Source organism: Heterodontus francisci, chromosome 13, assembly GCF_036365525.1.
Source record: "Heterodontus francisci isolate sHetFra1 chromosome 13, sHetFra1.hap1, whole genome shotgun sequence".
In the NCBI taxonomy this organism is placed as follows: Eukaryota; Metazoa; Chordata; class Chondrichthyes; order Heterodontiformes; family Heterodontidae; genus Heterodontus; species Heterodontus francisci.
Genome location: NC_090383.1, coordinates 117,304,606 through 117,319,754, shown reverse-complemented (window position 1 = coordinate 117,319,754; position 15,149 = coordinate 117,304,606). Strand labels below are relative to the sequence as shown.

Here is a 15,149-nt window from a genome sequence, read left to right as displayed (position 1 = left end):
CTGGGAGTGCCCCTTCCTGGGCAGGGTTTACCTGGTGGTCTCCCCATGTGGCGAAGGGACCCCTCTGGTGCTGGTAGAATGCCAGTGGAGGCGGGAAGAGGCCTTTAATTGGCCACTTATGTGGCTCAATTGGGTTCTGGTCAGGCAGGCCATCTGCCACTTCTCCCACCGCTGGCTAAATGACATGGCAACGGGCAGGCGTGGGGCACGCACGGAGGTGGTAACAGAGCGTGTCCGACCCAGCCTTCCTTCCTCCAAATCTGTCCCAAAGGCCCCCATAAAATTGTAGCCTATGATTTAGCGCAAATAGATGCTCTGTCTCTTACCTATTGAATCCCTTTATCATTTTAAACACCTTAATTAGATCACCACTGGGCCTGTTGAACTCAAGGAAATAAAAGCCCTTGCAACCTGCACACATGTCAACCCTTTAAGTCCTGCTATAATTCTGGTGAATCTGTGCTGTAGCTACTCCAAGGCCAATATATCCTATATCCTCCCTGAGGTGCCATGCTCAAAACTGAACACAATACACCAATTGGGGCCTGATCAAGGCTCTGCACAACTGAAGCATCACTTTCTCACTTTTGAGTTCTAATCTCCTTTAGATAACGGCCAACATTCCATTAGCCTTTCTGATTACTTTTTGTACCTGCACACTAGCTTTTAGTGATTTGTGCACATGAACACCTAAATCCCTTTGCTCCTCTGCAGCTCCTAGACTCTTAAGAAAATATTCCAATTTGACTTTCTCAGATTAAAAGTGGATGACATCACATTTTCCTATATTCCATTTGCCATAATTTTTCCAACTCACTTAATCAGTTTATGTCCCTTTGTTACTTCCTGGTCCTATCCAACACAACTTACTGTACATCCTAACCTAAAACCATCTGTAATCTTAGATATAGTACTCACCAGTCCTTTGTCCAAGTGATTGATACATATGGTGAAAAGCTGAGGTCCCAGTACAGATCCCCAGGGAAAAGCACTTGTCACATCCCATCAGAGTACACAATATCTCCTCTTCTTTGTCTCTGACCTCCCAACCAATTACCAACCCATGTCACAAGGTAAGCTCTGTAAACAGCTACAAAATAGAGGCAGTAGGAAGGAGTGAAAATAACAACGGCCAGCCCTCCTCAGGCCAATCAAGCCTCTTAAGTGACTGATTAACGGCCACTTAAGGGCCTCCTCTGCCACTGCTGGTATTTTACTCATGGTGGGTGGGCGACAAAGGCCCCAAGAACCCCGCCAGGTAAAACCTGGCTACCGCTTGTGGGCTGGGGGGGGCGGGGGCCCTCCTGATCGTGCACCCTGTGCCCCATGGAGGGCTGCTCACGAAGCCCCAACCGCCCCCAACACACACACTGCTTCCCCCAGCCCCCCAACTGAACCCCCTAGCCTCGCCGGGGCCCAGCCGATTGTCCCCAGTGTGGCCCCAAAAACTTACCTTCTTTCCAGGCTGTCCTTCCTGTTCCTGCTGAAGCTGGGTTGCAGTCCCAACAGTGGCCACCGCTCTCAGTGGTGCTGCTGGGACTAAGAGCTGCCAGCCCGCTGATTGGCCGGCAGCTCCATTAGGCGGGACTTCCTGCTTCAAGACCAATTAAGGGCCTGGGGAGCGGAAAATCCAGGTGTGGCTCCCAGGCCCAGCGGAGGCTTTTCGGCCAGTGGGCAGGGCCTCCCGCCCAACGTTAAATTCTGGCCAACATATCTCAGGGGTTCAAGTACTAATATTTTGCTCTTGCAGTCCATTACATCATCTGAGCCTTCACAGTCATGAGGTACTTCCCATAACTCCTGGTGACTCAGGTTTTGGATATGGTAAACTCATTTGTAACAGAGATACTGACCATATGCAAAGAATCTGCATTTGATTGTTGATTTCCCTGAACTAAATGGGTGTGAATGTGGTTGCCATGGCTGCAAAAACAAACAAACAGATGAAGTACAAAGAAAATTATGCAAAATATGTGCAAAGAGCAGTCTATAAAGTTCAAGCAAACTTTACTTCTTTCCTTTTCGAGCTAAACACTTTGCATAGATTGTACCTTTCTGATACTGATTGAGAAACAGAACAATTTAGTAAAGGTTCAATACTGTCCATCAATGTTTTTGATAATAAAGGCAGACAAGGCATGTCTAACTTTCACCATTGCCCCAGCACTTGATTGAAATTATATCGGTCCCTTGTTATAAATATCTGGGCAAGGCCGGAGTGGGGGAGGTGTGGCAGGAGTGGGGGGGTGGGGGGGAGGTGGGGGTGGGTAGCAGGAGTGGATGGGATGGGTGGGATAGACCTGGCAAACTGGATTCCATTTTCTAAGATGTGCTAAAGCAAAACTTGAACTTAAGAGTGAGAATGACTTAAAGTATGCAAGCATTTAGCATTGTTTATTGATAGATAGTACATTACTGGGCATGGAGGTTCATGTTGCATCATTTCCAACTATAAAGCAAAGAGCTGTAGTTGCCAGGTAGTAGAACGGTGCAGTGCACCATAGCAGAGTGGTACACAGCCATGGACCAATGGGATTCTGTTGTGGATTGCAGCCTGAGGATTTCCCAAAAGGCAGAGATGGAAAAAATGGGAGAATTCCCAACTTCAACTTATTTTGTGTGTGCAGCTTCAAAGTAGCTTGCCTCACAACTGGTCTCGGACTTCCGCATATTCATGTTCTCCAGACGCACTCGGGTTATGTGCAAAAAAAGATTTACTAGAATGATACCAGAACTGAGAAATTATACTTATCAGGATAAACGGAACAAGGTGGCATTCTTTTCGGTAAAGAGAATACTGGGAAAGAGAATACTGAGTGGTGACAAATCTTAAAGATTATGAAAGAGTTTGATAGGGTAGATGTAGAGAAGATATTTCTGCTTATAGGTAGGACCAGAACTAAGAGTTATAAATATAAAATGGTCACTAATTAATCCAATAGGAAATTCAGGAGAAACTGAAAGTGGAACTTGCTACTACAGGGAGTAGTTGAGGCAAATAGCATGGATACATTTAAGGGGAAACTAGATAAGTACATGAGGGAGAAAGGAATGGAAGGATGTGTTGATTGGGATAGATGAAGGAGAGTGGGAAAAGACTTGTGTGCAGCATAAACGCCGCCTTAGATCTGTTAGGCTGAAAGTCCTGTTTCTGTGCTGTAAATGCTTTGTAACTTTATAATACTTTGTAATTCCTTGAGTTCTTTTCACTCAGTGGAGATCGCAACTATTGTTATCAATTGGCCTGACAACAACCAAACAGATTAAGGTCGATTTTAACAAAAAACAGACACTGCAGATTATGCAAATCTGAAATAAAAAATGAAAATGCCAGAAACACTCAGCAGATCGGACAGCATCTGTAAAGAAAGATTAACATTTCAGGGATAGTCTCTTGTCGCAGCCGGAAGATATATCACATGAACAGGGGTAGATTTTAATTTTCATCCAGATACTCATGTCGGGAGCAAGGAGGCTGGAACTGTTATGAGGCCCAGACTGCAGTTGAGTAGAAGCAGCCCAGATTATTTGTACATGGTCCTCTGTCCCTCTACCGAATTCGTTTAAAACCTACCTCTTCTGCCAACTCCACCCAGTTGCCTCTCAAATAGGATCCTATGTATGGCACAGGATTCCAGTTTGTATATTAAAATATATTCCATATTCATCTCATGAAAGTTCTGAAAGACCTGAAACGTTAGCTCTGTTTTTCTCTCCACACATGCTGCCTGACCTTATGAGAGTTTCCAGCACTTGCTGTTTTTTATTTCAGATTTCCAGCATCCACAGTAGTTTGCTTTTGTGTCTCATGGACGTGAGTTTGGCCAAGTTAGAATTAGCCTCATTAACTTGGCCAAGAAAGCAGGAATGTACCAAGAGAGGCAATTTGCCTCATGCGACTAATACCAAAGTCACAGCCCATGAATTTACCTTGTTTGTCAGTAAGTGCATTTAGTATCATTGGTATTTGGCATCATTTAGCATGAATATTCGTTGGAACGAAAAGGTTAAACAGTCCAAGATACTTTAATGTTGTGCAAACATGCAGCTCTGCGTGATAGCCTTAATTCTCAACCTTAAATTGCTCCGACAACATCCAATACCTGTGACAGATGAGGATGTAAACTAAATAAATCTACTCGTGGAATTCACTGATGAGGTGACACAGAGAGGATTTTTAATAGATTCATTATTACGTATCTATTCTGTTGAATATGAACCTTTCACTTTAATGGCACATGTCACAAAATATTCTCTCCAGATGCAACTCAAGTTTGCAAGGACAGCATCTGTAATTTGTTTTACAGTACAAAACTTTCACATGCTCTCATTATAAATAGTGAACTCTTGGTGGTGATTTTGAGGTTCCTTATTCTTTGGTGGAAAGGACCTGCTACAGAACCAGGGGTAAGACTTGGCTATCAGAGGCCGGATCCATCATGGATGGCAGCCCTGTCTCCTTTCCTTCCTACTTTGTGTAAGGGTGGCACCCTGGGTTTCTCTGGTCCATTGTTTAAAAAAAAAGAAGGCACATAAATTGAATATAATGATATACAATAAAAAGTAAAATTCAGCTAGATTTAATGAATCCCTGAAAATAGGTACAGATGAGCTGTATGGGAGGGAAGCTCAGTCTGAAAGCTTTGCCAAGGCAGGTAACTTCACTTCACTCTCCACTGAGCACCTTGCACATATCGTTGAGGAGTTCAACCAGTAGGACTACTCTTCCCACAAAACAATCTACAGTCAGAACAGTTCTGTCAAATTGCAGCTCAGTGAACGTGTCCCTGTTTTACTCACCATTCCATGGTTAATCCACGGTGGTATAAAGCTGTCCAAGATTTTTGGATAAACCAGCTCTCGATCGTATAAGTATAAGGCCCAGAACATTACCACAACCATCTGCAAAGAAACAAGAAATGGGAGTAAAATAAAAATATCTATTCTTTCTCGAATACGTGCAGTGTAGAAGCTGGTTCTTACATGACACGCGAAGCCAGCAAAACCTTGGAATAAGCTAATGTTCCTCTGCAACATACTGAATTCATTCTATTGTGTAATTTAACGTGATGATCGCTTCTGCCTCCTGTCGTCAAACCAAATATTTGCCATAACTGCATTGCCGCCATATTGTAAAATGCCTTCAGTAGAAAATAGTGTTATAGAATTTGTTAAAAAAAAAGGACACTTCAAAGAAGGTTACCTAATCAAAGCTTTCAAGATGATGAAGGAAATTAACATAGTTGATCCAAGGATAGTGTTCCAATACCAGGGAACCCAAGTTTGAAAATGAGTGAGTTAGGAATGAAAAGGAGAAGGATATTTTCACTCAACAGGATTGTGCACTAAGGGGGCGATTTTAATTCTACCTCCCAACAGAAATTGGACAGGTAAGCATTTGAAATCATCCAGAACATGTCCCACATTGTTCCAGTGTCATCTATGATAACCTGCTCTTCTGAGCAGGCAGCAAGGATGGTTTCCTGAAGCTGGCAGGGTCTTTCTTTAGATATCAGGGTCAGAAGATGTGTTCAAGCTCTGACTGCAAATGTAACTGTGGTTTGAGTGAGGAAGGAAGCCATTGTGGCTTTCCTGCCAGGTGAAGACAGTGGGAAGAAGATCGGAGGCCAGAAGGGGCTCAGACAGGCACGGTTTTTTTTAAGCTTTCCTTGTGGGGACAGAAGGATCAGGTCTGCTTTACTGAGGCTCACAAGGAAAGCATAGGCGACCCCGGGCTCTTCCCCTATTCTTCCCGAAGGCCCTTCCAAGAAACCCCCTCAGCCCGCCTCACGACTTGCCCAATTCCTATTCCACGTTAAAATAGATCCTCCAGTTACCAAGGAAGGCCACTGAGGTGGACAGCACAAATACATTTGGGCTACAACTCTATGCATTTCTGGCAGAAAAAGGGATTGAGAGATAGTTCTGGATAGCAGGCTGGTGGGATTGCTCCATCGTAAACAGGCAAATAATGCCTCTTTCTATACCTAAATCTTTTTATGTTTCTTGCCACTTTACAGCATTCCAGACTCAACACTGAGTCCAACGATTTTAGATCATAACCACTGCTCCTGTTTCTTCGGCAGCAGCCTTTGGTAATGATTCTGTTTTAATCATTTACAGCTCCTCTAGAGCTACCTTTTGTTTATTACATTAAAAGTGACATATAAATACAAACTGTTTTTGATTTTTTTATTGCCCTTTTACCATTCCTTTTTGCCTCGCAACATCACTGCTTTCATCATTTAATCTCTCCTGTCTTCCACCCTATCACCTTCTGTTTTGTTCGTGCCTCATTCACCCCACCCCCTCCCTTTCTAATGATCCAGAGGAATACTGTCCATCCCCTAGACTGTAAGCCCCACAGCTGCCGACTTCCTGATTGGTCAACACATCTACAGTCGACCGCACACGAGTTGTCGAATGATCCAGAGGAATCCCTCTCATCAGGAGCCAATGAAACATGGCCTCCTGGGCTGCGTCTCAGTTGCCTCAGGACTGGTGTCAGCCACTGCAAATTCCTGATGCAGAAGTGGGTTTACGAAGACTGTGCCTGCAGAAAGACATCCCATACAATGAAATATCTCCCAGAATGCCCTCTACTACCAGAGCCATGCAGCCCCGAAGATCTGAAGGTCTTCAACTCTCAAGCCAGACCCTGTGTGGAAGAGATGCGAGAGAAGGTGTAGTGACACGACGAGAAGAAGATCCCCCCTTTCCCTGCCTCTGTACTTGCTTAAAATCTATCTAATCTTTTTCCCGTTCTGATGAAAGGTCATTGACCTGAAATGTTAACTCTGTTTTTCTCTGCACAGATGCTGCCAGACCTGCTGAGTATTTCCAGCATTTTCTGTTTTTGGTTTTGTTTAAATGTTTCTATGTTCTGATATCCCATTACTGAATGATGGAGATAGGGTGAGGTTTTAGCTCTGTACTGGAGATAAGGAGACATGCCTAGATTGCCATGTGTGTGGCAGTGTCACAGCAATAAAACAGTGAAGATGCCATGTGCTGTTAGTGATGGTATGGGAGAACGTACAATAATTAACATGACTCTGCACTTTCCATACACTATTAAACCTGCCTGCACCTAGTGAACCATTAATTAAGCTAATTATTAGTGGAACTAGAATGGTATTTTCTCTGGTGACATTAACTTGAGTTATCTATCATGTACAACAGAATTGAATGCCTCACTTTCTACTGTTCACCTTTTAGTTTTTCTACTAGATATAAAACCTGCTTTGAATGAATGAGTTTCACTGTCCTCCAGTTTATTGCAGCATCTAATGTAGATTGTAATGAAATGGCCATTCACAGCATTTTAAAATGAGAACTATGAATAAAAGTAGAGTAAATAAAGGAAAGATGATAACATAAATTGAAATTATACTCATTACAATGCCACACAATAAATTGACACAACGTCTACAGGTATATAGTAAAGCAATCTGGTCTTGAAAGATAATAGAACAAGATTACTCCAGAAAATGAAACAGCACGCATTTTTGTAAACCATGAAATGTCAACTAAATACCAGAGCCAAAGAAGAAGGGACTGATACAAATGTGTTAAAAATAAGACAAAATCTTAATTAACAGGTTTTTGACTACAAAAGGTAAACATAGCACAATTTCGACAAAGTTTCAAAAATAAGTTAATGACTGAAGTTAATTTATATTTCAGAAAATCATTGAAAATGTATGAGATGCGCAATAGTAATTATGTGGGGAGATTTCCTCTTTGCATTAAGTGTAACAAAATCGTAAATCAGTTTCAAAAGAGTGGATTTGTGATTTCAAGGCACGAAGTACACAGGGGAATTCTTTCTTCGTGTATTCAATGTGTAGTATGTAGCCCAACCCCTATTGTCTCCACTGAGCCATCACTGGAACTTCCATCCCCTCACCATCTACTCCCTCCCTTTCTATTGGGCTGTGATTTATTAATTCCTTATCACAACCACACACATCTGACAAGGATTCTCTTTATTTGGAAGATCTTAGGGTTTTTATTTTGAGAAATTAAATAGCTAGATGTAACCAGAATTGGTTATATTATAACGGGGACTCAATAAAACACTTCAGGGGTAATTTTCCCCAGATAGTTTAGGTGCTAAAGAGCCTCCAAGGTGGCCAGGATGAAGTCTTTAGCCAAAACTCCAGTTAAGCCTGTATTTGGCGCAAGACTCCATCTTAGTAAAGGAGTTGAAGCCAGCACTAGGAAAGGCTGCCCGAAGGATTGTTAAGGAGCTCGGGCTCGCGTCCGCTGTGGATTAGTTGGGTTTGGGTCGGGTTCTTTTTCCCGACCTGAGCAGGCCTTTACTTTCTGGGACACTTTGTCAAGACTTCACCAACACATTAACAGTTATTTTCTGGAAATTCTCTGAGGACTTCACTTAAAAAGAGTGCTGTGCTACTCTGGCATTATTGGTCACCTTATAAGCATCACAAGCAGAAACAGAATGCTTGGCCATCGGCATCTTGCTAGGTGTTACAACCAGGTCAGAAAGAGGTCTAGGGGTTCCCTCTCAGCCTTTTCCGGGTTTGACCGTAACGGGGTTTAATTTTTCAAACACCATGTTTTTAGCTTCCCCTCAGGTGAATCCTTGTTCACTGCTCTCCATTGTAATGGCAACGTAATCAACCAGACAGGTTTTCTTAGATTTAAACAAGAAAGGTGTAAGTTTATTAACCTTAAAACTCTAATTCGGTTAAAACTACTAAAAATACATGACGCGACCATGCTAGCATGCATATGCGATAGACACACACGCAGATAGAGACAGAAACGGAGAAAGAATCAAGGGGGAAGGTTTGAAGCAATTGCTGGAGTTCATTTACTGTCTTTTGAGTTTGATGTAAAGTCTTTGATTGCAGTTCGATCTTGCCATCTCGTTGGGGACCAGTACACACTTTCAAACTTGTTTCAATGGTTTTCTGTCTTCTTGAAATCCAGTTGCAGTTTCTTCTTTTCGTGAGCAGGAGAAAGAGAGAGAGGGGGCAAAGCTCTCTCAAGTTCAGTTGCAGTCTGACGTCAAACTGTTGTGTGAACACAATTCAAACCAAACCTGGGCCAGCAGGCCAGTCATGTGACTAGCTCCCCACCTGGATCGTTTGTGGATTCTTAGGAGACATCCTCAGTAGGGGGCTGGAATGCTGGCTTTCACACAGTCAATGTCTTGTGATCAAAATCCATTTGGTTAATTGAATTAGGGAGCAGTTCCATTGTCTTCTCCAGGCAATTGTCTCTTAGAATACAATTGAGCAGTATGTTTTCAGCCACCGCTGTGGTCTTTTTAAACAAATCATCTTTTCAGTCCAGCAACAGTTTAAAATTAATGTTCCATATGACGAAATTAATATGCCTCATTCTTGGCAGGTGTGGCTTTCATCACACCTCCATATTCAGCGGAATGAAACGCGACTTTAGAAGAGCATTTCATTAAAAAAGACAAGAGAGAAGAGTAAGTACAGGAAAACACACATGCATTTCTCTCATTCATTCAGAAATCCTAACATTTGTTACAGCCTGTCTTTTCTTGGTAGCAGTGCCGCTTTAAACTGCCCTTTTTGGCATCCCGATGAACATGTGATTTTTGGGGAAATTTTTCAGTTTGCACATTTCCATTACTGCCTAGGGTGTCTTTGTTCCTGTTGAGGTCTGCATGGGGAGGGATAGATTTAATTAGCCCGAGGTTGGTGTTCTGCTCATGTGAGTCCGTAGTGGGTGAATATTCGGAACTCTCTTTCAGTGTTGTGATGAGTCATGCAAGGGCTTTTCACCTTCGGGGATGGTTGGTTCCCTTTTCTCCTGACTGTGGGGCAGGATTCTTTGCTAATCTTCCCTTTGTCCTCTGGGACACTCCTGCTTGCAGGTATTTGCCCAGATTCTACTGCACTCCCCTGCAGCATTTTGACTAGGTGAGGCATCACCCTCATGGTTTCTCTGTCCTCTTGAGGACCTTCTTTGTCTTTGCAGGTTTCTGTAAATGTTGTTAGCAACTCTGGTGGGGTGCGCCTGGTGTCTGCATTTACATAGGAGGATGTGGGGTCTATTTTTTCAAACATTTCGGGGTTGGCTGACCAGACAGTAGAGGTTTCCATTTGGGATTCCTCTTGGATCTCCTTTAAGCTGTCCTCTTTGTCCCTTTTTCCCCTTTCCTCTCTAAACTTTTGCCAGCCTTGTGCCTGCCTGTCCCCTTTTGTTCCCGGCAAGGATCACATACAGTTCACCAGCCCTCTGCTGGAGGGTCCTCCAAACACTGATACAGGACTTAGGGGTGCAGATGTCACTGTAGGTAAGGTTTCCCGTCAACCTGGCACATCCGGCAACTCCTCGAGTACTCCACCACATCTTTGTGAAGTTTTGGTCAGGCAAACTGCTGTGTTATGCGGGCTTTGGTTTTTCATGTACTAACATGTACAGTCACTGTAATCTCATGGGCCATTCTTAATATTTCTCTCCGGTAACTCTGCAGCACCACTACCTGTTGAACCACAGTCCACTCCTTGCTCTCAGGTCTGTGAGGAGATCTCCTCTTGCTCATCAGTACCTCATTCTTTAAATAGTAGCAATCAGGGACTCCCATTGCTTCAATTTCAGACTGGGCAGCCTGTGCTAACTCTCTAGTACTGGGTCAACTCTCTCAGTACTGGGTCGGCTCGCTGAGCCTCAGCTAGGGAAGATTAATTCACTTCATTCCCTGGGTCCTCTAACTTTCCAAAGAAAATCTCGGACAGACAGACCACATGGTCCTCTGCCTGCAGTGCTAATTCAGTCTTCTCTGGGGGAGCTGATTTGACTATGACCCGATTCACTACACATTCAGGGAAACTGCAGGAGTCCGTCTCCTGCCATTGCCCTGTCTCTCTGACCTCCTGCGGTCTCTCTAGCAGCACTGGGGAAGCTACCACCTTCACTCCCTCCAGATCATTACCTAGGAGCAGGTCAACCCCGTCCACAGGCAAACTAGGGACAATCCCTACGGTCACCAGTCCCGAAACTAGGTCGCACTCCAAGTGCACCTGACGTAAAGCTACAGGTGTACACTGCCCTCCAATACTATTCACCACCATTCTGGTGTTTACTGCACTCTCTGGGGGAAAGGTCAGGCCTTTTCCCAGTAAAAGGGATCTGGTGGCCTCTGTGTCCCTGAGGATTACTACAGGCTTGCTTGCCCCACTCGAGGGGAATGGGGTTACTCTTCCTTCAGACACAAAATCCTGATAACCTTCAGGAATCCTATTAAATTTTCCTGTACTCGCAGCAGTAGGCTTCCTGGGTCTCACTATTACTGCAGTTAAAGCCACAGCTTGTTCAGCTGTGCTTTCCATCAGGGTTCTTTCTCCTTCACAGAGCGAGTGTGCCCTGATTAACCCTACAGGTTTTCCCCGTAGTTTCCAGCAGTCAGCTCTCAGATGACCTGCTTTATTACAATGGAAGCATACAGGTCTCCGGGTCTCACTCCTACTTACAGCACATTCCTTTTTGGCTAGAGGAGGGCCCATTGTGTCTCTTTCTTTCTCTCCCAGGACTGCTTGGGCTTCTATCACCTTCCCACCCTTTGTCCTTTTCGGATTTGTGGGGGTGACTAGGAAAGGTTTTCCCCTTGGGAACTGACTAATAGATGAGAGTAAACTTATCAGCCAGAACTGTGGCTTGTTTGGCTCTATGAACTTTTTGTTCCTCTACATGTGTCTTTATGGAGAGTGGGAGAGAGTTTTTAAATTCCTCGAACAAAATTACCTCTCTGAGATTTTCATAGCTGGGCTGCTCTTTAAAAGCCCTCAGCGACTGGTCAAAAGCCAGCTGCTACTTCTCTCAAACTACAGGTAAGTTTGATCAGCTTGCTTCTTGAGGGTTCAAAATTTCTGGCGCTAGCTCATATGCCCCGAGGATAGCATTTTTTGTCAGTTCATAATTTGATGAACTCTCTGCTGACAACAGGGAATAAACCTCATGAGCTTTTCCTGTAAACTTGCTTTGTAACAGCAGAGTCCAGGTCTCAGCCGGCCACTTTAACTGCCTGGCAAGTTTTTCAAAAAATGTTTCCACGTCTCCCTCATTGAAATTTGGGATCTGTTGAGTAAATTTTAACAATTCAGAACCCAGACCTGAATTATGATCCTTCATATTGGCCATGCTTTCACTGGGGTTACTCTGTGGACACCCGCCCCTCTCCCAGCTAACTCAAGCTGCCTCAGCTTTCTCTCCTCACATTCCTTCTGGAAGGTTCTTTCTCTTTCTCCCTCCTCTCTCTTTTTCTTTCTGCTGTCTCTCTCTCTTTCTCTTTCTTCACATCCTTCTGGAAGGTTCTTTTTCTCTCCTCTCTTTCCTTCTCTCTCTCCTGTCTTGCTTTCTCTCCCTCCTCTCTCTATTTTTCTTCCTCCTGTCTCTCTCTTTCTCTTTCCCTGTCCTCTAATTCAAGTTTTCTCTGTTTCAGTTGTATCTTTGCTAGCAATACCCTGTCAGAGTCTATTTCTAACCCTGTTTCTGCTTCTTTAGATACGAGGGAAAAATGGTTGGCCCCTAGTCTTAGGAGTTCAGACTTCCTAGCCTTGGCACGGACAGTGATCCCACACTGTTCAGCCATTTTCCTCAACTCTTCCATAGACAGTGTTTTTAACTTATCCTAAGTTACTTCACCCTGGCTTGGGGAGCTACTTGCTTCAGTTGCAGACATGTTAGTATTCAATCACACACAACCACAAAAAAAACCTGTATTGAAATCTTTTCTCTTTTTGATTGGGATCAATTTGACTTCCCACTTCCAATTTCTCGTTTGTCTGTGAGTCGAATCCCTGACAAGCTCCCAAATTTCTGTTACAACCAGGTGAGAAAGGGGTCTAGGAGTTCCCTCTCAGCCTTTTCCTGGTTTGACCATAACAAGGATTAATTTTTAAAACACCGTGTATTTAGCTTCCCCTCAATGAATCTTTGTTCATTGCTCTCCATTGTAATGGCAAAGTAATCAACCAGACAGGTTTTTTTAGATATAAACAAGAAAGGTGTAAGTTTATTAACCTTAAAACTCTAATTCGGTTAAAAGTGCAAAAAATGCACGACGCGATCACGCTAGCATGCATACACGATAAACACACACGCAGATAGAGACAGAAAAGGAGAAAAAATCAAGGGGGAAGGTTTGAAGCAATAGCTGGAGTTCATTTACTGTCTTTTGAGTTTGATGTAAAGTCTTTGATTGCAGTTCGATCTTGCCATCTCGTTGGGGCTCAGTACACACTTTCAAACTTGTTTCGGTGGTTTTCTGTCTTATTGAACTCCAGTTGCAGTTTCTTCTTTTTGTGAGCGAGAGAGAGAGAGAGGGGGAGATGCTGTCTCTTCAAGTTCAAAACTTTCACAAAAATAATCCCCTTCATAGAGTTATTTACAGCGCAGAAGAAGGCCATTCCGCCCATCGGGTCTATGCTGGCTCTTTGTAGAGCAATCCAGTCAGTCCCATTCCCCTGCTGTATCCCTGTCACTTTGCAAGTTTATAGTGCTCGTCCAATTTCCTTTCCGGGTGGCGGGCTAGGAGGCGGAGCAGCCAGTAAAAGGCCGAGGAGCTGTGTTGGGACAGCTCCCTGATGCAGTCCCACCACCAGGCCGTTTTCCCAGCGGCAGGAATGCAGCAGCTCAGCCGCCCACTGACTGAAGGCAGGCAGCCAATTAATTGGCCTATTGATGGCCATTTTACCAGGCCCCCAGCATTTTGCCGGCTTCCTGCCACATGGAGAGTCCAGCAGCTGCATCGAGACAGCCTCCCAGAGGCTTCCCAGGAAAGGGTGAGGGGGGGGAGGGGGCCTTCCTTTCCGAGTCTCCATGGCCCAAGTAAGGGCCGCCTGCCGGACATGGCCACACCTGCGGTCCCAACGCCGCCACTGGAGGGTTTACTCTTCCAATCACCGGGGCCTGCTCCAGGAATTTCCTACCAGTCCTTCGAAGGCTCCTCAAGATGCACTCTCCTCCTTGCAGCTTGGGATCTGCATTCAGTCCTGATGCCAGGACTCACCCTGTGCCAGTAAGATCCCAGCCAAACTCTTCAAGAGAAGACAATTAAAATCTGGCAGAGGAACCTAAAAATAACAATCATCTGCAAGACTTTTGAATCTGCATCTCCAAAGGAAGGAAGATGTTTGCATTCTCAAGAAATTTCTTGAACAGGTTTCTACATAATATTATCTTGAAAGTTTTATGCCTCTGAACAATTGCTTGTAAAATGAACTTTAGGGAAGAAAAATTGAATCTGTATTTGAACCATGGCCATTACCAATTTAACTGGCTGAAATGTGTTCTTTTAAATTCATTCTCAGGATGTGGGCATCACTGGAAAGACCTGCATTTATTGCCCATCCCCAGTTCCCCTTGAGAAGGACATGGTGGGTCTTTTTCTTGAACCGCTGAAGCCTATGTTGTGTAGGTGCTCCCACAGTGCTGTTAGGGAGGGGGTTCCAGGATTTTGACCCAGTGACAGTGAAGGAACAGCCAATATATTTCCAAATCAGGATGGTGTGTGACTTGGAGGGAACTTGGATTTGGTGGTGTGTCCATGTGTCTGCTGCCCTTGTCCTTCTAGCTCAGGGGTCAGCAACCGCTGGCTCCGGAGCCACATGCAGTTCTTTAACATCTCATTTGCCGCTCCCTACCTTTTCCAGTTGGATCACATTAGCATGAAAAAAAGCCTAAAAAAATTAAAGTTAAGAAAAGTCAGAGCCGTGTTTTTATTGTGGGGATAAAAGGCCATTATGCTGCACTTTATGGTTTCAAATGATTATTTTAACAAGCATCATTGTGCTCTAACTAAGGCTGCTCGATTGGTATAGTCACACCATGGTTATAGGTAATGCTTTTGATTTGAGGAATAGGTTTTATGGTTGTGACCATTATTGTTTCTATTATAGCTGAGACGATGAATTATGATGAACGTGCTATTGGAAGCTTTCTCTGATCATGAAAATCAATAGTTGAAAAAATTATCTTAATTCTACACACCTGAAGTTAAAGTTTGTTTTAAAGATGACTTTACTGACAAAATTGTAGTATAAAAAAGTCAAAAAATGCTATAATTCAGAGTTAGGGCTATTTTCATTTTGTTTTTTTCTATTGATACATAAATTCAATACATGTATTTTATTTATTATATATGC

At 43.7% G+C, this 15,149-nt stretch overlaps 2 protein-coding genes across 2 annotated transcripts in view; one reads left to right on the top strand and one right to left on the bottom strand.

The window, feature by feature from the left end:
- Positions 1-15,149, bottom strand: part of aig1 (androgen-induced 1 (H. sapiens)) — a 121,297-nt gene that overhangs the window by 50,504 nt on the left and 55,644 nt on the right. The window contains exon 3 of the mRNA XM_068045569.1: positions 4,801-4,902. Within this exon, the coding sequence (XP_067901670.1) occupies positions 4,801-4,902 (102 nt within the window). The remainder of the gene's footprint in view (positions 1-4,800; positions 4,903-15,149) is intronic.
- adat2 (adenosine deaminase tRNA specific 2) overlaps positions 1-15,149 on the top strand; it is a 130,393-nt gene that overhangs the window by 107,534 nt on the left and 7,710 nt on the right. The gene's annotated exons all lie outside the window — the stretch shown is intronic.